The sequence below is a fragment of the Neopsephotus bourkii genome, unplaced genomic scaffold (assembly GCF_033783945.1).
Source record: "Neopsephotus bourkii isolate Nb327-2 ecotype Australia unplaced genomic scaffold, CSIRO-AGI_Nbou_v1 NB_1447, whole genome shotgun sequence".
Classification (NCBI taxonomy): domain Eukaryota; kingdom Metazoa; phylum Chordata; class Aves; order Psittaciformes; family Psittacidae; genus Neopsephotus; species Neopsephotus bourkii.
In genome coordinates, this window is record NW_026901924.1 from 482,727 (window position 1) to 506,976 (window position 24,250).

General features: G+C 43.8%; 1 protein-coding gene across 1 annotated transcript in view; it reads right to left on the reverse strand.

The window, feature by feature from the left end:
* Nucleotides 1–2,990: 2,990 nt before the first annotated feature.
* The window catches only part of ECPAS (Ecm29 proteasome adaptor and scaffold), a 69,136-nt gene continuing 47,876 nt past the window's right edge, over nucleotides 2,991–24,250 (reverse strand). The window contains 22 exon segments of the mRNA XM_061368819.1: nucleotides 2,991–3,272; nucleotides 4,038–4,109; nucleotides 5,427–5,515; nucleotides 5,648–5,753; nucleotides 6,383–6,527; nucleotides 7,209–7,401; nucleotides 7,945–7,988; nucleotides 8,477–8,685; nucleotides 9,485–9,676; nucleotides 9,904–9,970; nucleotides 10,074–10,165; nucleotides 13,132–13,198; nucleotides 13,706–13,795; nucleotides 15,661–15,726; nucleotides 16,521–16,671; nucleotides 17,986–18,107; nucleotides 19,076–19,123; nucleotides 19,682–19,787; nucleotides 20,568–20,647; nucleotides 21,421–21,588; nucleotides 23,465–23,582; nucleotides 23,832–23,897. Coding sequence (XP_061224803.1) covers nucleotides 3,133–3,272; nucleotides 4,038–4,109; nucleotides 5,427–5,515; nucleotides 5,648–5,753; nucleotides 6,383–6,527; nucleotides 7,209–7,401; nucleotides 7,945–7,988; nucleotides 8,477–8,685; nucleotides 9,485–9,676; nucleotides 9,904–9,970; nucleotides 10,074–10,165; nucleotides 13,132–13,198; nucleotides 13,706–13,795; nucleotides 15,661–15,726; nucleotides 16,521–16,671; nucleotides 17,986–18,107; nucleotides 19,076–19,123; nucleotides 19,682–19,787; nucleotides 20,568–20,647; nucleotides 21,421–21,588; nucleotides 23,465–23,582; nucleotides 23,832–23,897 — 2,431 coding nt within the window. The 3' untranslated portion in view covers nucleotides 2,991–3,132.

The following is a 24,250-nucleotide window of genomic DNA, read 5'->3' on the forward strand; positions in this document are numbered from 1 at the left end:
GTAAGTTTTTAATTTTTACATAAAGTGAGTTTTTAATGATGGCCTCATCTCCCAGCTTTGTATGTGGAATAGAGTTACATATCATATTGGGTCTTGGGTTGGATGGGACCTTCAACATCATGTGCTTTCAACCCCCTGACACAGGCAGGGACAGGTTCCACTAGAGAAGTTTGCTCCAAGTCCTGTCCAACCTGGCCTTGAACACTGTCAGGGATGGGACAGCCACAGCTTCTTTGGGCACCCTGTGCCAGTGCCTCGCCTCCCTCTTAGTGAAGAACTTGTTCCTAATCTAACCTAAATCTCCCCTTTGTCAGCTTAAGCCCATCACCACATCTTTAGGCAAGTGGCCTGAGGGAAAGTAGGTCAGGGCAGAGCAGAACACAATGCCAAACACAAGGATACTATAAAATACTGGGAGAAAAAACAGTACCAGTCACTTCCAGGAACATGTCATGCAGCTTTTATTTAATTTCACCTTTTTGGTAAGCAGGAGGGTTTTCTTTCAGTCAATCGTTCACATACTTCGACAGTACAGACTGCAGTGAATTTTATGGAGATCTTGCAACATTAGAAAACTTTTCTCAATATACATCCATTTAAGCAACGGCGAGTGCTAGAGTCAGGTCCACGCACTGCACTCCAGGTATACAAAGCATTGCAGCAGCACAAGAACTGCCCACAGTGGGCAATGTACAGTGTGTTTTACATAGTGCAATCGCTTTTAGAGGAAAAACTCTAGGAAGGCCACATCTATTATTTTTTTTTTTAATCCTGTCAAGTTTACAAATGTGAGGGGGGTAGATATCAAACCTCTGACTGAATTAACTTTTGTACAGGTAGGTTTTGTGTATAGGCACATGCTTTAGAGAGGAGCTCTGCATCTGTTCTGTAATCACGAGAAAGACATATTGCTTTGTGATCCAGAGTGTGGTATCATCTCTAACCTTCCTAAATGCTCTTGGCCAGAGCCATCAGTCCACCTGTTTGTACAGTTCCTAGAATACGCTCTTCCCTCTAGTATAAATCCCCAATAGAGAAATTCAGGTTGCTATTGACAACAATTCCTTATTCTGCTTATGGTCATCTGACCATACTAGGCATTGCCTCTGAATACTCCAGTCCACAGTGACCACTCAAAATACCAGAGATGTGGAGGCTCTTCCTTTTCTGTTACTGCCACTCACCAATACAAAAAGAAAAAACCAAGTCAGACGATGAACTGCTACAGCAAAGCATCACTGGTAATATTTATCTAATACAAAAAGAACGAGCACTCATGACACTACATGTCATGGTAAGCAAGTTTTTAAAGATACTGCAAAGTGACTTGCCCAATAACATTTTAAAATGTACACTGTGCTCAACAGTTCAAACTACAGGTAAACAAAGAGCAGCTCCCTGCAACAAGGTGTAAATCAAAATGTTATAGCACCAGCTCCCAGCACCATGGAGTTGTCCACTGACCAGTTTTAGTGTACAATGCAATAGTGCTCGCTGAGGTTTCTGCTACACGAGAGCCACAGTGGGACAGCTCTGCCCATTTCCTGCTGATGTTTTCTTACCAGGTGTGCATGAATTGCACTCCTCCCTTTCTGTGGAGAGCAAGTCAGACGACAAGACTTACAGTACCAGAAAACTCTCAATGGGAAGTGGCACCTGAGGGAAAAGTAGGTACTGCATACCTGATTCTGAGTATGAGGGCATGGAGGAAATGTGATGTCATCTGAACAGTCCTCTCCGTGACAGATCAGATCTGAAAGGAGCTGCAGACTACAAGAAAAGAAGCTTTCCTTCGCTGAAGCCATCGACACGATATTGCCCACACTAACGATTTTGTTTCACCATCAGCAAAGCATTTATCCCCAAGAAGCTGTACACATACTGGTCAGATTATGGTGCAGTGCTAACTTTACACTATTAAAGGTCTGTTGCTATAGTGGCCAGGTTTGTCTTTTCTCCATGAAGGGCAAAATAAAATACTTAAAATAAAAGGAGACAGGCAGCATGGCCACACCATCATAAAGCAATTTTACTCCATGTTAATGCAGATATAATCTTTCTTCTTAAGTGCAAATTAAAAGGTACTTGCTAGCAACCAGCATGACTTGGGCTGCTGAGAAATGACAGATCATTCAGTTTCTTTACAAATATTGACAATCTAAATGGTTACAGGTTTCCAAAGCAAGAACAGGGTTACAAACAGGAAGGGATTAAAACACTACCACTATTAAAAAACTGTCATTGCAAACTCCATACACTCTTCAAAAACATCTAGAAAAGACTGCCTTTTTTTGTTTGTTTGTTTGTGTTTGTTTTTCTTTTTTTTATCCTGCAGCTGGAGTGTCCATGCAAAACAATTTTGAGAAGAGCAGTGTTCCATCTGGGTACCAACTAGGCCCAACTTCATCCCACAGGGCTCAGTAAAGTGCTCTCTTGTGCATCCTTTGAGGAAACAAGTTCTCATTTAAAGTCTGGGAGGCTGAGGTTGCCAGCTGGGGAAGGCATAGTCTTGGTCAATCCACATTGAGGTCAGAGAAAGAGGAAGGAGAGAAGTTAACAGTACTCTGCCTTTCGTAACTCACAGACAATGGGCTGCAAGGGAGGAGCGAGCAGGAGAAGCAGAGGTGGGGGTCAGATGAAGCCACCAGAGCTTAACACAGGCTTCATCAGGGGAAGAATTGAATTCTTTATAGGTAACAAACACCAGCTCTGCTGCAGAGTCCCAAAGATTTACTGTTCAGACACCAGGTAACAGATCACCACACGTGACGTGAGAATCAAATACGCCTGTGCTGGTGGTTTTTCAACAATTCCTCTGAAGGACAAAGGGGATCTGAGCAACATTCTTTTGCCGATTTAAAAGAAAACAAAATCTTGCCCTCAACTATTTTTATGTTGCACACTTAAAAACATTCTAGGGCAGATCATTAGAGGTATTTACTGATAAACAACTAACCATCAGCTTAGAGAGTAAAAATAACACTAATGGGGAAATAATTTAAGGCATTTTTTTATTTTGGCCAGGAATGATGCATGCTACAGAATAAACTTCATTTTCCCCACTTGGTTTTCAGACCACTGCACTCTTTTGTTTTTGTTTTACATGGCACTTTGTAGTTTGTGTTTTACAGCTTAGTCAAGACTTTCAAGTGTTTTCTTCAATATAAATGCCTTCTCTTGCAGCTCGGGTCTGCTATCTGATGCCATCGTAGACAATGAACGAATGAGGTGCTCTGTGCTTTCTGGTGTCAGGCTTTCCCACTGTTGAGTTTCTGTGTAGATAAAGACAGACACTGGATATGAATACCAGAATGCCAAAAAAACAAAAGGTAACCTCCATCCCCAGGCAGGCTGAAAGAGTGACTGACTGCTTCAGCACTTCCAAATTCAACTCCAGTGCACATGCTGCCTCCGGCACAGGGACTCATGCCCGGTTAAGACTAGGCTGGATTGTCTAATCCTGTAAAATGCGAAAACAAGGACCTGAAGAACCAAATGTCTCCCAATTAACAATTCCTTTATGTAATGTAAGATTTCTGCTAGACTAAAGGAAACACAAAGTGTGTAACAGAAATCCAAAGGAAACATTGAACAGAACAGCTGCAGACACATATGACCTTGAGACCTAAGTAGATTCATTCTCTGAAGTAAATTCTGCAAGACTTAAATCCTAAATAACAATGAGGAACTAAACTTGGTGCCAAGAGGGTAGAAGTTCTGCTTCTGCACAAACAGGAGCTCTCCCCTCTATGGTTCTTGCACATAGCAGAATCTGACTAAAAACTGTCCTGTGTGCTCTCCAGGGTGCTCCTTGTTGGACATTTTCCTCACCCAAGCAGTATCCTTGGAGTACTTTAGACTTTGGCTTTCTCCTCAGTTACTTAAAGCTCCCAAAGATTCCCAAGTCACAACTGCCCCAGAATCACCCAGTGCTGTAAGCAGAAGGTAGCAGCATCTGTCCAGGGTTCCAGGCCACACAGCCAGGTGCCTTCCTTACCAAACAGCAGCACTCCCAGCTGGCGAGCAAAGCATCTCACCTTGCAGTTTGGTGAGCAGCAGTTCTATCACAGTCAAAGCTTCTGTTCTTATGGACGTGTAGCTTTTGTTTTCTAGGGGATTGAAAAAACAGGCAATAACAAAAAACCCACAACCACATTGAGAAACAAAGGCACAAATGAGCACTCACAACTGCAGTCTCCAAAAAACATTTACTAGCACAGCTCACTGAGCTCATTTGTGCTGGCCGTCTGCACTGCTCACTTAGATGCATTTGAATGGCAGAAAATGATCAACTAGAGGTTGACAAGTCAACTAGACTTTGTGCATCGCCTGTCCCATTACCACAGCACTACTATTCCTTACATATGTTGAAAAGGAACAACACTGGCATAGCTGCAATGTGATTACAGACAAGTTCTGTGCATAACAGACTTTTTTGGCAAGTTGTAATGGTTATAAACCATCCAGATTTAAGTTGTGAATGCTCCATCCCTGGCGGTGTTCAAGACCAGGGTGGACAGAGCCTTGGGTGACATGGTTTAGTGTGAGGTGTCCCTGACCATGGCAGGGGGGTTGGAACTAGATGATCTTAAGGTTCTTTCCAACCCTAACTATTCTATGATTCTGTGATTAAGGGAGCATACATAAACCCTATGCCATCAAGCATAAGCTTGTCACAAAAGTTACTCGATGTTCTGAGCTAAAATCTCATTTAAGTCTCGTTTCAGAAGGACTGATAGTTGAGGAACTTTCTGCAAAGGGGTCAGTGGATCAGTAACAACCTCTGAAGTAGGTGCCAGAAACCAGAGCCACAATGCATGTATGAGAAGACTTAGGATTACAGTCACAGGACCAGTGGGAATGCTGCCAAAGTCACAGGACCAGTGGGAATGCTACCAAAGTCCTAAAGGGCCCCATGGCTGTCAACATGACATTACAGGTAGCACTCATATCACCATTGGGTGCTCTACTCAAGGAAAGCACAAACTGCCTCAAAACCTTGCAGCTTCATGCACTGCCCAAGAAACTTTTGGGCATCTCCAATGCATGTGTATACAAGAAGTCTGAATTGTGGAGGAGAAAAACTTGTTTCATCACATCAGCAATAGCTTGATTTGGTAGGGTCCATCTTCTGCATGAAAGAAATCGTTTCTGATTTGCACTCCTGAGAGGCTGCACAGTCTGCTGTCTGCCTCTCTCTACCCTTTCAAAACTCTCCTGCACCTGAGGAGCTTACTTCCCTGTGCACAGCATCCTGAATAGTACTGTCTTGAACAGGTACTGCAACATCAGAATTTCCACAAAGTGCAAGGAAAATCAAAATGTTATCTCTGATACCTTATGCTTACTCTGCAGTTCCACTACCAGTCAACCCCCAGCTGACAAGCAATTCATCACCAACCATAAACCAGGAAAAGTCCATTTACCTAAAGAATGGGTGATAGATGAACAGGTTTCCAACAGTATTTCTGTCAAAGCCGCAGGGTCTAAGTGCTCCTTATCAAACAGCAATAGCCTGTCAAATGAAAAATCACTGTCAGAAGTCTGCTCGACTTCCCCAGAATTCAGTGTCATCCTCAATTTCATTAAACAGTTTGAAGCAACAAAGAAAATAATCATCAAAGTGGAATGCAGAAAGGAGAATTACCCTTTAAAGTAGGCATTCATGGCTTGTAGCACTCCGAGCTGCACTTTCCATGTGCCGAGTTTCAGACGGTCACACATTAACTTGCAAAAGTCTTGGCGATAGCAGCCTGCAGAGAAATAAGGATGTCATTGTGTTACCACAAGGAAAGGCAGAAGGAAAACACCTCCTGCTCTGTCTCCCAGGTGTTCCTTGTGCTCCTCTCCAAGTGACATCAAGCTAGTCACTGCATATAACCAAGTCAACATTCTGCAACAAGTGACCCTGAAAATCTTCACCACATCAACACTCATTATGAGCACTTGAAGACAAACCAGCTGCACCACACATTCTGGCATGCTAATGAGAGCAACCATTTGTTTTTTTCACGTATTCCCAGTTCCTTCACCATGTACCAACTCTGATGCGAACATAAATGTGAGCAGCAGAACTATGCAGCTTTTGACTAGCCAAACCACCTTAGGCACCCTGTGTGTTTTCAAAAACTCAGAACAATTTGGTGAGTGGATTTAAAACAGTGAAGGTTTTCCTCAAGGATGGGCTGTTCTGTGTGAAAGCTGCTGGGAGGAGCTTTCTCACTGATCTTGCAAGCTGCAGGCAGTGAGATCCTGCACCTTCTCGAAAGCCTCCTAACACCCTCTGCATGATCGCCAGGTCTCTCCCTCCTCCCCCTTTCAACTTCAAGAAGAAAGAGTTTGAGCCAAGAAAGCCTGCTCTGCACACCATTAGCTGACTTACGCTGTGTCTCTGGGCTCCTCGGCCAGGCTTTGCCCAGGGTCTCAAAGGCACAGATCAGTGACTCCACCTGCACTTCTTTCTCCCTTGTCTCCTCGTCCTCTTCATCATGCTTTGGTAAACCTGTGCCCAAGCTCTCAAGAGAGTTCTGCAGAGGGCATGGGGGGAAGGTAGGATCAACAGAAGGATGAGGGAAGGTCAGCCACACACTTCAGTGCCATTCAGTCTTCCCTTGCAGTCTGTGCATGCCAGTCCTTGCACCCAGACAGTGCCTCCACATAGATGAAGCACAGGCCCCCTTGGCCACCGGTAGCTCTGGTGCTACCGGCAGCCTGCACAAGTGCACAGCAGGCTCCGTGGCCTTGCACCCAAACACCTGCCTGTGCTATCCAAGTCCCTCTTGAAGAGCTGCAAAGCACTGCTGATACTGAACAGCAGCACCCAACACAACTTCCTAGGAGTCTCTTGCTGCCTGCAGAGCAGCCAGGAATTAACTTTTAATGCTGTATCATAGAATCACAGAACAGTTAGGGTTGGAAAGGACCTTAAGATCATCTAGTTCCACAGGCAGGATCAGGGCAGTGCTGGGAAGGACTCTGTCAGAGAGCAGTTGGGCCAATTCATAATATGGGCCACACAGGTGCAACCCCCCAGGGGCTCATCAGCAGTCTGGTATTTATTCAGCCCCACCAGGAATCTGGCTGAGTGTGGGGTATTCCTCACATCATCAGCCTTCTGGTCAGAAACCTGCCATGCATCAGCCAGACTGTCGTCACCACTTGGGTGTTTTGCTTTAGAAGAGGGAGAATTCAGCAAGCTGAACTGTCACCTTCTTTATCATGGGGAAGACGATATCTGCCAGCTCCTGGAACCTGTCTTCCTTTGTTGCCTGCAACACCCCAGCTGCACAGCGCAGTGCCACCATCTTATACTTCAGGTTCTCTTTCCGACATTCTTTCAGGACAGCCTGGACAATATCACTGATGGTGGGCTGGCCAGGCACTGACTTCTGTAGCTCTGCACTGAAATACAAGGAACACACGAACTATCAGACCGATAGTAATCCCCTCCCAAACAATGCTTTTCCCATACCTAGGAGGCAATTCTTGTGTCTAGGCACAGGGGTGCCTACCAACAGCTGCAGCTGAAGTTACAGTCTGATCCTCTTCTTCGCTCTTACCCTGTCCTCCCTCATTTCTTTGTCTTTACTCACATGCTTCCAACACACTTCCCTGCTTTTCCTCTTCTACCTCTTCCTCTCTTTTACTCTTTAATGTGTCGATCCTTCCCCTTAGCCTCTTCTTTCCTTCTAGTAATTCTCACCTCTCAACATCCTCTTCTTTGCCCTAAATCAACCATTTATCTCTGCAGGTCTCTATGAAGCATCACTTGCCCCTCCCAGCATTCACCAGTGACCCACAGATTGGCAAGTGGAGCAGATTCCTCCTGAGCTGATGGGAGATAACGATGGTGTTCACAAATTATATAGTCTCCTTAGCACCACACAGGCAACACTGTACAACAACCTCCTTTTTGAGATCCCAGATCTTGAGAGTACCACTTACTTGCATGCAGAGACAACACTGGCGATGGCCTTTAACAGCTCCTCCTGCAATGAATAAAACGGATACCAGTGAGAAATGCCATGCAACCAAATGGCACAGTCCTACTGCACAGACAAAACCTTTGTACTGTGCTGCGAGAGTTGGTGGGGGAATATTTCTATGACACCAGCCTAGACAAAAAGTGTCTCCTTCCTGCCACTCCTGCTACAGAAGACTTGGCATTCCATCTGCACTCAACTGGCAGTGGAAAATTGCCTTGCAGCACCTCTGTGAGGAAGCTAGGACATCTGAAGGCTAGAATATGGTGCAGAGGAGTAGTTTAAGTGGAACCCAAATCCTAAAGCAATATGAACAGCACATACTTGTTTTCCCTGTCATTTTAGTATCTGCTGAATGAATACAGGGCAAAAGGCAGACCTCCTAAGCCAGAGTTCCTACACATGCTGCTCTGCAGCACAGAATGTTACGTGTCCTGGCTCAAGGGCTGCATGCTGGTGCTCAGAGATCCAAGAGGTGCCACTTCCTTTCTTACCTTCCCAGTCCAGGTTCTCCCTGGAAGGCCTTGAAGCAGTGCTGACAGCACTATGCCGAGATGTGGCGGTACAAGGGAGCCTGTCTGCTTGGCAATTGATGCCATTGCTGCTGCTCCCTGGGCTTTCATCTTCCAGGACTGGGACTGCAGAGCTTTCTGGGTAATGGTTATCAACTCCTGCATGTACAGCCTGATGCCACCCTGGGTACCTGCATGTCAAACAGGAAAACTGTTAACTGTGCCATGAAAGAAACAAAAACCTGATCCTTTTTGGGGGAGGGGGTGGGGGGGGGTGGGGGTGAGGGAAGGCAGACAAAGCAGTTACAGGTTTGGGTGTTTTCTTTATTTTGGAGGGAAACGGGTGGATGAAATGTATCAGCTAGGCCTGCTTCAGGCACTGGGGTGAGGAATTCCTCCCAGTTACATTCCCAGACACCTGAAATGTAATCTGGTGACTGAGGGACCAGATCCAAGAATCAGGTCAGAGAAGGAACCAGCAAAACCATCTCACCATGCATCCAGATCTCTTTCTACATGCATAAAGTATGGCAAAATAGCCCTTCTTTAGCTCAAATTCATTCACTGAGGTTAAAGCCACTGCACCTCCACACAGATCTCCAACCTGAGACACAGGCCAAAGCCCCCTGTAACTTCAGGATGTGCAGAGCAACCCTTAAAGGCTGGCATCAAAATTTCCAAAGCTGTCCAGCTCTGAGCCCCAGTCAGGGACACGTTACAGTGACATTCAGTGCTTCACAGTCTTGGAATACTTCTCCTGACTGTGTCTGTGTATCCTCAGCAATCACACCTCTGTAATTATTTTAAATAGCCACAGAGAAGCTGACCTGCTGAAATTCATACATGACATCTTTAGCAAGAAAGAAAATGGAAACAGACCGCCCAAACCTTTTGCCACAAGAATTCTGTATTTCCAAAATGGATTCTCAGAAAGCGTATTTCTTGCCCCATGCTTCCCAGAAAGCTTTTACTACTCTTAAAACAACTTACCAGGTACATTTTCCTGCCATACTTCAGTCCACAGAGCGGAATTCTCTTTGTCTCCTTTCTCTTCATCGGGAACCTCATGCATGCCAAGAAAAGCCAATGGCAGCACATGTTTGGCATGGCTCTTCACTACGTCTGGACTGTAGCGTCCCATAGAATGCACAGTTAAAGCACAGCCTGTCCTGTAAACTGGCTCTGAAGGAGCAAAACAATCACATGTTATTACTGGGAAGCAGGATTTCCTTTAACAGCTTGGTCTGCTTCTTGGGAAGCAGAGGGATGCACAATATTGTATAATGATGCATGGGAATTACTCAGTCAATTAGCATCACACTATAGAAATGTTTCTTTACCAGCTTTTGTTATCACCAGGAACCTTTCTGCACTGTATTCTGCAACTGAACACCCCCAAAGCAACATACCTTCCTTCTCCATGTACCAGCTGCTGAGTTTGTGCAGCAGCTTCTCAGTGCTAGTGTCTCGGGAAGTCTGTAACAGGGAAGAGGCTTAAATTACTCCAACACTTTAGAAAAGCCCAGCCAACAACAAAAAAACAAAATGAAACTTAAAACTGCCTTAAACCCCAACTCACCCGGACCAGGTGCCCCATAGCAAAGGCAAAAGACTTCTGTATCACGCTGTTGCGATCTGTCAGGCCACTAAGTAAAGCACTCATAAGTTTGCCTGGTGGAAGAGATTTCATTTTAAGTATCCTATTTTTATTGCTGTGGCAAGAATTACAATAGCCTGCATTTCATTAGATTGAATGAGTTTAGGCATTTTTCTTCATCACATGTTTGTGGGGTTATAGGTCTGTTAGTCCTTATCACAGAATCACGGAATCACAGAATCCCAAGGGTTGGAAGGGACCTCGAGAGATCATCTGGTCCAACCCCCCTGCAAGAGCAGGGTAACCTAGAGTACATCACACAGGAACTTGTCCGGGCGGGCCTTGAATATCTCCAATGTGGGAGACTCCACAACCCCCCTGGGCAACCTGTTCCAGTGCTCTGTCACTCTCACAGTAAAGAAGTTCTTCCTGATGTTAACGTGGAACCTTCTATGCTCCAGTTTACACCCATTGCCCCTTGTCCTATCACTGGATATCACTGAAAAAAGCCTAGCTCCATCATCCTGACACCCACCCGTTACATATTTGTAAACACTGATGAGGTCACCCCTCAGTCTCCTCCAAGCTGAAGAGACCCAGCTCCTTCAGCCTCTCCTCATAAGGGAGGTGTTCCACTCCCTTAATCATCTTTGTGGCTCTGCGCTGGACTCTTTCAAGCAGTTCCCTGTCCTTCTTGAACTGAGGGGCCCAGAACTGGATGCAATATTCCAGATGCGGCCTAACCAAGGCAGAATAGAGGGGGAGGAGAACCTCTCTTGACCTACTAACCACACCCTTTCTAATGCACCCCAGGATGCCATTTGCCCTCTTGGCCACAAGGGCACATTGCTGGCTCATGTTCATCCTCCTATCCACCAGGACCCCCAGGTCCCTTTCCCCTTTGCTACTTTCCAGCAGGTCAACCCCCCAGCCTGTACTGGTACATGGGGTTGTTCTTCCCCAGATGCAAGACTCTACACTTGCCCTTGTTGAATTTCACCAAATTTCTCCCCGCCCAACTCTCCAGCCTGTCCAGGTCTCGCTGAATGGCAACACAGCCTTCTGGTGTGTCAGCCATTCCTCCCAGTTTAGCATCATCAGCAAACTTGCTGAGAGTACACTCAGTTCCCTCATCCAGGTCGTTGATGAAAATATTAAACAGCACTGGTCCCAGCACTGACCCCTGAGGGACTCCACTAGTTACAGACCTCCACCTAGATTCTGCCCCATTGACCACAACTCTCTGTCTTCTTCCCTTCAACCAGCTCTTGATGCACCTCACTACCTGATCATCAAGCCCACACTTCCTTAGCTTATCTATGAGAATGCTGTGGAAGACAGTATCAAACGCCTTACTGAAATCAAGAAAAACCGCATCTACCACTCTACCATCATCCCTCCACCTAGTCACTTCCTCATAGAAGGCTATAAGGTTGGTCAAACATGACTTCCCCCTCATAAAACCATGTTGGCTGTTCTTAATAACGCCCTCATCCTTGATATGCCTAGAAATGGAGTCAAGAGTAAGTTGTTCCATCACCTTTCCAGGGACAGAGGTAAGGCTGACCGGTCTATGATTACCCGGGTCCTCCTTCTTGCCCTTCTTATAGACTGGTGTGACATTTGCCATCCTCCAATCCTCAGGCACCTCTCCCGTTTGCCACGACTTACCAAAGATGATGGAGAGTGGCCTAGCAATGACCTCCGCCAGCTCCCTCAGCACCTGTGGGTGCATTCCATCCAGACCCATCAATTTATAGATGTCCAGATTGCATAGCTGATCCCTAACCCAATCCTCATCTACCAAAGCAAACTCCTCCTTTGCCCTGACTCCTTCTGGGGCAATAGGAATCTGGGCCCCCTGGGGAGAGTCTGCAGGAGTAAAGACAGAGGCAAAGAAGGCATTCAGCACCTTTGACTTCTTTAAATCCTCTGTTTCCAGGGCACGCACCTCATTCAGCAGTGGGCCTATATTGCCTCTTGTGTTAGTTTTATTAGCTATGTATTTGAAGAAGCCCTTTATATTGTCCTTAACCCGACTAGCAATATTAAGTTCAAGGAGGCCTTAGCTGTCCTAATTGCCTCCCTACATCCTCTAACAACTGTCCTATATTCCTCCCAAGTGACCAGCCCCTCCTTCCATAGTCCACAGATTCTCCTTTTCCACGTGAGTTTGCCCAGCAGCTCCTTGTTTAACCACGCTGGTCTCCTGGCTCCCTTACTTGATTTCCTGACCATTGGGACGCTCAGATCCTGAGCTTGGAAGAAGCGGTCCTTGAATGCTGACCAACTATCTTGAGCCCCTTTACTGCCTAGCACCCTTTCCCATGAGACTTCTCTTAGCAGTTGATTGAAGAGGCCAAAGTTGGCCCTTCGGAAATCCAGAACTGTGGCCTTGCTAGGTATTCTATTCCTCCCACACAGGATCCTAAACTCCACCATCTCATGGTCACTGCATGTTTAAACAAGTGCACAGTGTAACACAGCAAAACTCAGAAGAATCTAGTGCCCTGAAAGCCGCAAACTGCACGCTTTGACTGGTAATATTCCTTTATGCAAGCATCCCAGCTCCTCATGCTGTCAGCTTGCTTTCTGTTTTGCAACAGAAAGGTGACCTCCTTTCTATCATCAAATCACAATAAACTGTAAAGAGAAGACTGAGATACAAGGAAGCAAAGTCCCTATTTATGGCTCCCCCATAGCTCAACTAGAATAAACAAGAGCTTATTGACAGCATTGCATTGTTTGTCTGCTCCAAGAAAGTCTAGAGAAAATTCTGTTTGTTCCTGCTGGGCCCTAGAGAATTCCCTGAAATCCCTCCCTGCTCTTCTTCCAACTTGGTGAGGTACGTAACATCCAAAGGACCTTCCCCCAGCATGCCAGTCTCATACAAACTGCAACTGCAAACAGCTCTCTGAGGAAAATACACAGGTAAAGGTCATTCAGATGATAAAATCAAGGGCCAGTAGGGAGGAAATAATACCTACAGAACAGCAACAAAAAAGTACCTTTAAAACCTGACACCAGAAACAAACCTCACCTGAATAAGGTGCTAAGTCCTGAGGACACTGTGTGGTTAAAGACACGATTACACTGGCACAGCCTCCCTGGAAGATTGCAAGGGAAAATAAAGGTGAGATGAAACAGTATTAGCTCCTGGCTATTTCTGTTGATACTTTCTGCAATGTTATATGCATTCTTATGACATGATCTAGGCCCACAGAGCCTCTGCCCTGATAAGCTGGGAGCAACAGTGGAAGCAGAAAAAGTTTGCAACAAATGAATTACAAGAACTGAATTAAGAAGTAAAAAGATTACCAGGACCTACACTCAGGATAGATGGTCCTGGAATATATACAGGGACCAAAAACAACCTTCTGCACTCAAGTGTTACAGAGCACAACCACTGTTTAGCCCAGGGGAGGTTAAGGTAGTACATACCCAGAAAATTACAAGTTTGATAGTAACGTAGGTGGCTTGAGACTCAGATGTAAAAAGACTCCAGCACAATCCCAAGCTGTTGCTTTGAGACAGTCAAAAGGAGCATATTTACATTGATACTGCTTGTGTTTCTTTCTCCATTTCCAAATGGAGTACTAAAATCACAGACATACCTTTGTGCCAAGGCCTACTCCGCTTTTGATCAGTTCACACAGCCGAGGAACCAGCTCACCCAGGACAGAGACATCCAAATACTGCAAGCTCTAGAGAAAGGCAAGGGATCAGGAAGTGGGGGAAAGGATGGTGGAAGGGGGGAGAAAAAAGGAAGGTAATAGTGGCAGTCTGAAGCTGGTCTGCTTTCAGCTGAGTCCTGCCTATAGCTGAAGGTCTTCAGCTGAATTGTGAGAGTTTGCTGTACAGTGGGAAAAAGGCACCACAAATTGGCTTTCACCACACAGATTCTCTTGTGCCACTTTTGTGCTGAGATGACCCTGTCAAAATTACTATTTGCTAGAACTGATGCTTCCCTGCACTCCAACTGTTTAGCAAGCTACAAGTGACACACTAGCAAGAACTCCGTTTGGGGAGGGAAAGAGATGCAAAGGTGTGCACATCTCAGGACAAACCCAGTATTTCCAGAACTGTCTGAAACCCTGAAAAAATAACATATCCAAACCAGACGATGAAACAAATCTAGTTAGGAACATTTTTAAACAGGTCAAGACAAAACAAGTGGTATAAATGACAAAGGTACAAGAGTAGTGCTGCTGGTACCACACTGGTATCACTTGTAACTCCTATACCTAAAATAACACTGGGCAAAACAGAAAGCTTCATATAGCCAGCACTCTCTGTAGCACACTGTCTGCAGAGGGGAGATCCATCCTCTAGCAAATGCAAGGATCACATAATAACTGAAAGCAACCCTCTCAAAGCTTCAGACATCCCATCAGCTGTCACTTTCCACTCCTGTACCAGTATAGTGAAAGGAATAAACCTTTATAATGTCCCAGCCAGACCCAGAATATAGAGCAATAGACAGAAGGTTAGTCATAAACCAGGATATCTCCACGCTACTCCGGGAAAGCCATACTATCATTCCACTCTCTTAAGAGATCCCCAGCACTGACCAGGGCTGCACAACTGCCCCAGGGCTGGCAAGGGAGAGCCATGGTTTGACGGAGGGACAGCAGCAGCTGCCGTAGCCTGAGGGATGGCAGTGAGTACACTTTTACACAGATCCTTTCATTCCCAGCCACTTTACACACTATTTATAGAGCACCCCACCTGACACCGGACTCGGCTTCGCAAGCTGTTATGTACAGGACTCGCTGGTGTTACTTTTCCATAAGCACAGGAAACAAAGAATAGCTCTGGTGACTATGCTTCTCTTAACAGCGCTTGCACCCGCTGCCTGCTTGCATGCCCATGGCTGTGAGCAGTGCCTGGGCAGAAAAGAGTGGCCTTTTCTTTGGTAAGGGACAGGCTCTTACAGAGGCCAAGGAGCTCTGCCAGGACAAACACCACAGCACATTGTCTGGGCATCAGCAACTCCTCCTCCAGCAGCTGGAAACGCTGGTGACAAACACCAGCTGCTGACAGTGCTTTCAATGATATCAGCATTTCTTCTAAGTATCTCCCCCCTCAAAACATTGGCAAGGCCCAGGTAGGGATTATCTTAACACAACATGAAGCAAGGGCTAGACAGCAATATATGCCTTAAGAGCAACAACTATCATCAGTTGGAGGCTCAGGTGAGAAGCTGATTGTGGAAATGAGGGCCAGAGAAGAAGAGAAATAGCAGCCAGCATAATTCAGAACCAACTGAACCCCCGTTCAAATTAAAATACTTGAAAGACGTCCCTTTCATCAAGGCAGGCACGTCTACGGGTACAGAAACAACCCATCTGACACCAAATGGAGCCAAGATTATTCAGGACTGATCTGAGGACCAAGTTGTGGCATTGGGATGAAATAAGTCAGCACATGAAAAAGAAAGAGGACAGCCATCCACATGCAGATGTGACAACAAAATGAATCCTGAAGAGGTATTCTGCAAAGCTTCCCTTTGATTCATATTCTTCTATAACATACCTTACAGTGGAACCCTTCTCAATCAAGTACTTACCAAGTTAATGGTTTCCATCATGGGAGACGACCTGACAGCATTAAGTCTGGCACTATCCATTGCAGTCTGGAGACAAAAAAAAAAAAAAAAAGGTGGGGGGGGAACCCAAAATCAAGTGTAAACTCAACATGAAAACAGTGGAAAGGGCAACATCAGCTATAACTTGCTTCCTCACAGACTCAAACCAAAATCCATTTCAGATGCATACAGAGAAAGACTATGAATGCTTCACTTTCAGAGGCAGAAGGATGTTCTAACTAGAGTACATGAGAATGAAATTAGCTAAATCTGCTTCTGAACATTGGGTTTCACTCAGTTTCCCATTAGACTGCTACTGATTAATACAGTTCTTTGAGGGAGATTAAAGGACACAGTGCTGATAACATCCACCTCCAGCCCACAGTGCTACGGCACATCTAATTTACCAGAACTCCTGCAGGTCATCTCTTGGGAAAAACAGAGAATTTTGACAGTACAGGTGCATTCCACATAATTATTACAGACTGCCTCTTTGAATGTTTCACAGCTGTACGTGGAGTGAGGTGACACATAACAACAGTTCTAAGATTGTTCTTCAGTTTCTGAAACATGTGGTGGTTTAGTGAACAAAAAAAAAAAAGCATAACCCCTAAAAAAAAAAAAAGAAAAAAAAAAAGAAAAAAAAGGCAAACAAACAACTAAACCCCACATTTGTCCAGCCATATTCCAATGACCAAACTTTATTAGTAACTTACTAGCTGTTTCTCTTTATACCTTTGAACACCCCTCAACCAAATCTGCTATTTTTCTGTTTACCAAATGAAGCTTAAATCTTTGTCATCTCTGTTCTGTTGATACCTTCCCATAGCAATTGCACTTACTTTCTCCTGCTCTGTTGCACAAAGACTCAAATAATTGAGGACTTGAGGTTCCAGCACACTCAAGGATTCCAGCAGAGCCGGGATAAGTTTTGGTGCATGAGGTTTCAGCATAGACCCAGCACTTTTACTGATCTTCACAAGAGTGTTAATGCTAGAAAAAGACCAAAGGGGAGGTCAACATAGAAACACACAGACTCAGCTGAGAAACCGCTCTGATCTACTCTAATCCAGTACCAACAAAAAGGCCAATACAAATCTCAGATACACCAATATAAATCTACCTGCAAACAAAAATCTGTGTATTTTTCTGCTTAATCAAAATAATATCCTAGCCCTGAGCTTCCAACTGATGCTACACTTTGCAGAGATTGCTTACTTTGGCCAGGGTATCATTAAAGGAATGGGCAAAGGGGAAGTACCACAGACAGATATAAGAAGAATTAACACATCTTCATGTTTTAAAGAAGCTCTGGGCAAAGTCATCCCGAGATATCCACTGCCCAAGAAAAACAAATTACAATGATCTGTTCAAATACCACGTGTCAGTTTCAGACTCACCACATCTCTCAGGCTGCATTTTGACAAAGGGTTTTCGTATCTTCAAAAGGGATTAAAAAATTCAGGTAGCATTTACTATAATGTGTTAGGAGCTCTCTAACCTTCCTGGATAATCATGTTCAATAAAAGAAAATTACTTTTGCAAAGACCAGCCACACATCAGGCCTCAATTTTCCAGCCTGTCTCACACAAATGAAGGACTAAACAAGGTTACAAAGTGGCAAGCATATGAAATGTCTACACATCAAGGGACACTGAACCTTTACAAGACATAACATGTATTTGAACAGCACGAACAAGTGCAGTCGCCTCTGGGATGTGAGCTGTCATTACTCACAATAAGTTGTGAAATAAGACCTGACTGTTTCAAGAGCTACCATGGGACTTTTTGTCTACAAGCAGAAGACATATGCTAGTCCTGAAGACAAATCTTCAGCACAGCAAACTGCTTGCAGATCAGTTTGCCAGTTGTACAGGGAGAAAAGGACTTCCTGATGGGAACTGAATTTGGGCATTTGCAGAGAGGCCAGATATTCTCAAAGATGCGTACAGTTTTGGGAGCTGCTGTTTGAACTCAGTGAGAGGAGGACTAAGCAGGAAAGCAGTCCTGAGGAGAAACTTGTCCCTTCAAACACATTCTGCAACTCGAGCGAATAAGCTGGGTCTCTCTGGGACAACTGTGAGGGTGGTGAGACACTGGCACAAGTTGTCCATAAATGCTGTGGCTGTTCACAGCCAGGCTGGATAGGGCTTGGAGCAACATGGTCTAGTGGAAGGTCTTCCTGCCTATGGCAGGGGGTTGAAACTAGATATGTGAAGTCCCTTCGAACCCGAACCATTTTATGATTCCAATGTTCCATGAAATCATGATACAACCCCCAGGGAATTTACATGATGCAAAACTAACCTGAGAGATCGGACTTCAGCAACTGTGCTTACTATCCCTTTGTCTAGGAGGCAAGGGAGTAATACAGCTATCGTCTTCTGACCCACTGCTCCTTTAGAGGGCTCACACATTTTCACACAGACCTAGGGACAGGTGAGAATCCACGTTGGAAGCATGTACAAATCTCCTGCTCAGATTACATTAAAGCACCTTTTCCTTCAGACAGGAAGTCAATGGCAACTACAGCAACTGCTCAAAGCCAAACAAAGCCTCTGTTACATTTTCGTTCCCCTCTCCAGGAGGTACTTAAGCCAAGTCACATTCACAAAAGGAGTTTCAGCTAGAGTCAGCTTCCAGAAAAGCCAGATTCAGAACTTAGCAGGCCTTGATGTATATCCAGATGATGAGACAGACCAAATGACCTCTCAGTTAAGGGACAGCCTCTCAGCCACGTGGATTCAAATATTCCACTAGGCAGAAAAGCAAGGCCCAGGTCAGAAGATTCTGCAGTTGCAACATTTTGGTACAAGATCAGAACTTGTGCCACTGAAATGTCACACTGCATGCACCATGAAGGTTGTGATTTCACACACAGTTTTTAAGATCTGTTTCCATTTCCACTGATCTGACTTTGTGAAAGGAATACCAAACAAAATATTAAGTGATACATATACTACACCCCAAAAAATCTGTCACTAACAGCACCAGGGTGTGAAGCCAAGAGTGGATTACTTTGTTTCACACCAGTAAGGTTCCACTGGACTTGGTCAACTACATCAGTTGGACTTGAAGTTGTACGAAATTTCCTTGAATACCATCCCCAGTGAGACAAAAAGGAGAGAGGGAAAAACACAGCTCATTATATCCTATCCCTCCTTTGGTTGTTTAAGACTTAACATTGCATTATCCTCTAGCAGCACCAAAAAAAGGTACAGAAGAGGATGACTTATGACTGCTTCCTAGGGGGCTGCTCTGTTTATCGTAACTACTTCATACTGGAGGTCTTTTCAAAACAGCCTATGGTAAACAGGTCACTCCTGTAAATATGGTAGTGAATCATTACCTAACATCAAAACTACACACTCCATGTGCAAATGATGAAGAGTTTTACCTTGCTTAAAGTTTTCAGGGCGAGATCTGCTGCCTTTCGCACAGTTTCCTAAAAAACAAGTCAACAATCCATTGTTGCTATTTTGAAAACTTCTCCACAACAACTCATATTAATTTATATCACTCATACTGACAAGGCTATACCCATGGCTAATACGTAACATAGTATTTTTCACAAAAAACTTTTACTCTGGTTCATCTGAGTATCTGGCATACTCAGTGACAAATACATTACTTAACACAGCTCAAACATGGCAGGAGCTGAGGACTCTGACTTCATATATGCAAGTAATTTAAGCACACATGAAGCACAAAATAAATGTTTCTATACTCAGGGGCTAAGCAAATATTTAGAAGTTCTTTCATATCCAGGAAAAATGCTGAGCCATCAAGAATAAGCACAGCAGGAATGAAAACCAACACTTAAAATACACGAAGAATTTCCAAGGTGGCATGGAAATTTTAACTGCAGAATTACTTGTCTGCTTAATCCCCAAAAATCCCATTGGTTTCAACCCGACTTCTCAGAGAATCTCTCTTTAAACATCTTAGAGCTTGATCACTGTACTTCTGTTAAAGATTCCTTTTCAATTATCAGTTCCATTACCTTAATGTCATCTTGCACTCTGAATAGTATTTCCCAGATCTCTGGAAGCTTGTCTATAATGTCATCCAAAGATCTTCCTCTTAGTAAGTCGTTCAATGCCAGACAGCTGCAAACAAGAGGTTTTATGTCCTTCATATGGTATGCTTATTTGCTATAGGTGTATACACAGATATGTTCGTATGTACAAGCAAACCTTTAAAAAAAAATTAAGAACTGTTTCACATTCCTTATTTTCCCCATGCCTAAATGTACACCATCATAATAATGCCTCCTCCAGTAGACAGAAAAAAAAAAGGTCCAGCCAGTCAGGTGAAATCTGACATGAGTGACAGCAAGTGAGAAAGGCTGCTGTGGTGGAAACTGCTGTCACAAACATTCCAATTACAAAATTGTTCCATGTGCTTTTCTGTGAGTACAGGACAAAACCAAACCAAAATGGTCTAAAATCTAGGACTGAAATTAAAATGGAAGTTTTCAACACAGTATAAATAAAAATCATTGTAAATAAAAAAAACAATTGAATAAAAATGGGATATAGACTGGCATCCTGCTGCCAAGTATGTACACAGCCAGACTGCCAAGGTTTTCTAATATTAAGCGATATTTCAGGTCCAAGGACAGGGAAGAACTTTGTGACCAGAGAACTCCTCCTTCAGCAAATGCTGTTTAGTATCATGCTCAAGCCACATGCAATAACAAATTTCAGGCTCAATGAAGCAAATAGCATCAAGATTTTATTACACTTCAAGTTCAGACTACTAGACCAGTCTCTACCTTGATGAAAGGATGTGTCCTCTTTCCCCCCTCAACTTCTTCAGGTTAACAAATTTATGGTGAAGAAAAGAACAGAGTTCAAAGAAAAATATGTTACTTTTTCTAGCAATACCTGGACTCCCTTATCCTCCACAGACTGCTGGTTAGGTTACAGATCAAATCTTCAAGAATTTCCTTCATGTACTTATCAACCTATTATTAAAAAAAAGGCAAAATAATGAAACAAGTACGGACAATGCATCCTTGTCTTGTTCTATGATGAAGAAAAGTTTCTTTTGAACAGTACAGCCTGCTCGTAGCCACAGCAGATGAATTAATAATTCCCAGATCTGACCCCATGCAAACTTACTCTGACTTTGCTTTAGACATGCCCTTTCCTGCACCGCTTGAGGGCTTAATGTGACGGAGGTGACAAGAAAAGAGGAAGTCCCTCAGTCCTTTATCAACTGAACTGTTTAGATGCAACTGAACTGTTTAGATGCAGCAGCAAGCACAGCAAGCACAGATTTACAGCAATGGCATCTCACAAAAATCATTTATTCCTGAAACTTGTCTTAGAGAAACTGCTTCCCATGGGCTTCCTCCCACTTAAAAACTGAGGAATCGTATTTAGATGCTCTTGCTCTAGGAAGGGCATCTTAGGCCGTAAGAATTCCTGAAGAGCTTCTCATAAGCAATATGAAAACAATATCCAAGTGTGGAAAGACTACAATTCAAGTAAATCATAGATTTTATCGCAGGCTGTGCAAACAAGGTCTGCAATTATTCTTTCATATACAGGAGCATCCTCCTCTGTGCACCCTCCAGCTCATCCACGGATTTAAGCACCTCTTTCTCTGCAGGACAATACCTCACCCCTTCCTGCATAGCCCCTCCTTTCAAAGACACAACTGTTCAATGAGGATCTCCGAGACACTGCTGGCTAGCAGCAAACCCACCAACTCTGCACTTTGCTGCTCACTCACCATCGTCTTGTCGGTGACCAAGGCATTCCAAATGCTGGTCATTGCCTGTCGAATCCCCAGGTTGGGGTCAAACTGGTAACGGTATAGCCGGGGAAGAAGCTGGGGCAAAAATGGAGCCAGCTGCTCTCCAGCCTTGGCAGCTATCACATTAAAACCAAAAGCTGCTCCCTGAAATGACAAGAGAGTATTTGCTGAAACAATGCTCACTCATTCAGTCATTGCTTCTGAGCACACCATCGTCGGAGGCAAACTGACTGATACAGTTCAGATTTAGACCAAATCAAAATGAGTAAAATGTTACCAGAATCAGTCCCCCATCAGTGCTACAGTACCACACTGATCTTAAGCATACAATCACACTCAACAGTCAACATATTAGTCATAAAGTTCCTTCTCTCCAACCTTCAAGATACTTACTGACCTTGCTTGCAAAAAGTGATGGTGAAGAATTAAAATTATGAAGATTTGAATATGTTTTGCCAGAGAGATTCTTTCTGGGAAAGACCAGCGAGTGTGGGCCACTGCTTCCCTACAACTCTGCTGCACTTACGATTAGATTAATTTAGGAACTGAGAAACTAAAAATAAAACAACTCCACTTTATCTCTACAACCTGAAAATTCTGGGGATTATGATTTTGCCTCCATCTATAATGAAACTCAAATACTCTTCCACCCTCTTTTCTTTCTTTCTTCACCACTCTCAATTCCACTCTCAAATCCAACACAGTGGAACTGATGCAGGATAGCCCAAAACTAAATTGTTCAATACAGGCCAGTGCATTATCTACTGATTTCATGTTTCCTGCTTTGCAGTGTCAAAGGCTGCCACTCAAAACCCCACTCTAAGGATTTCACAGGGCAGGATGTGCTGTCTGGGTTAATCTAAAAAAACCAACAAAGAGTAATAAAGGCACACCCTCAGCTAGAACTACTGCTGTGAGGAGCAAGGGGTTGCAGAAAGTATAAAGAAAAGGGAGGCATCATCTGCAAGGCCCTGAACAGCTTGCTCTGACTCACTCTTGTATGGAGGTTTGAAGCACAGACTTCCAGATGCCCCTCCAACTTAAATGATTCTGCAAACTCAAATTCCAAAGCTCAGCCTACTCAGTCACTGAGTCGAATTTCTTGACTCATCCTAGCTGGTGAAATTCCGTGAGGATCAGGAGCCTAATTGTGCTCCTGTGCGTCTCCAGTGCCAATGCAAAGAGAGGCAAGCCTTGAGAGACGTATCAACTTGCTAAACTCTGGACGAAAGTTAATGCTGGGGCGTTTTTATTTTTGCACCAAGTGGTGTTTCCAGAGACTCAAAACATCAGCCAGCAAGCATGAAAGAGCACAAAAGGTGCAATACAGTAGATGCAGCTACCAGAGTCTTCTGCATGAAAGCACATGAAAGGTGCTCTGCCTGCTTCCTGGAGGAAAGTTTTTCCATGCTTATGTAAAGCTAATGAAATAACCCTCAAGTTACAGCTCTGAAAAGTGTGCTTAAATCTTCAAGTTTATGATGATACTTTTTTAAGCAGGATACGGATCCAAGAGTATTTTGGCTTTGCTAAAGGTCCCTATAGCTCTAAAATATCAAACTTGACTTGAAAAATAATGCTTTGACAACAGTGATTAAACTTGTGTATTGTCAATTGTTTTTTTCATAACTTGTTCCTGAATATTTTTTGCTCTTCCTTTTTACATAAAAAAGTCACTCTGGCATCTGCAAATTCATCCAGCTCTGAAAATGTTATCTCACTGTTGGATCACATCAAGATCTGGCTCCCAAGCACACTCAAAAGTAAAAAAGGAAGGATCACAGTTGATATAGAGAGGAATGCAGGATGATATGAACCCTGTGATACCAATGTTTTGTTTTAAGAATTTCAAGTAATCTTAAATTTGTTCTTCAGGCAGGTAAATTTGCATAGGACCTGACACCAAAGCATCAACAAATGTGCAATTATCCATATTTCATATAACCAGAGCTAGAGAAAGGCAGTTATTGTTTCTGGAGTTCATAGTGGGAATATAAATGGTATGAAAGCAGCAAATTACCTTTCGAGAATTCCACATGGCGTGATGGTTGGCCAGATTCATGAATTTGTACACCAAGTCTGGTTGATTGAGATCACTAGCCAGTGAACAAAGCTCCTTGTAGGTAGAAAGGCCTTGACTTTGGAAAGCAGAAGGGAAATCGGTGTCACTATTTTTAGCTACACAAATGCCATTAATAGGTAAAGCTATAGTCAGCTCACAGCCTAAAGCAGAGAGAAGTGAATACCCTATCTGTACTACCAGAAAATAGTTATGGTAACTCAGAGAGCAATGAGGAACAAAAAGCTCAGGAAGTAGATTTGTAAGCAAGGGAATATTGTTTCAGCACTGATTATGTGCCTGCCATCAGGACCATCAGTAAACTTACCCATCTGGGGTTTTGCTCAGGCCACCCTGAAACACCACAGTTTCTCCAGTCATCTCATGTTTGGCTCTGGTAGAAAAGAGATCCAGTATTAGCTTTACCAAAAATCTACCCTTTAATGGACTGCATGCTGCAGGTCAAGTTTGTTTCCTTCATTACTTCAGTAGCTTCCCATTCTTCCAGTTCCAGTCCCACAGAAAACATGTGTGTGAAGCTACGCAATGTATAAGGAACCTCATTAACCTGCATCATGTGTAACATTAAACAGATGATGCAGAAAGTGAGGGCTTTGCTGAGCAGTTAGGAGGTAAAAAGTCAAAACACTGAATGATGTCTTTTTTTTTTTTCTGCCCAGCAAATCTCTACTTTAAAATGAAAAAAACCAAAAAAATCGTATTTTCATCCATCTTAATTCTTCCTGT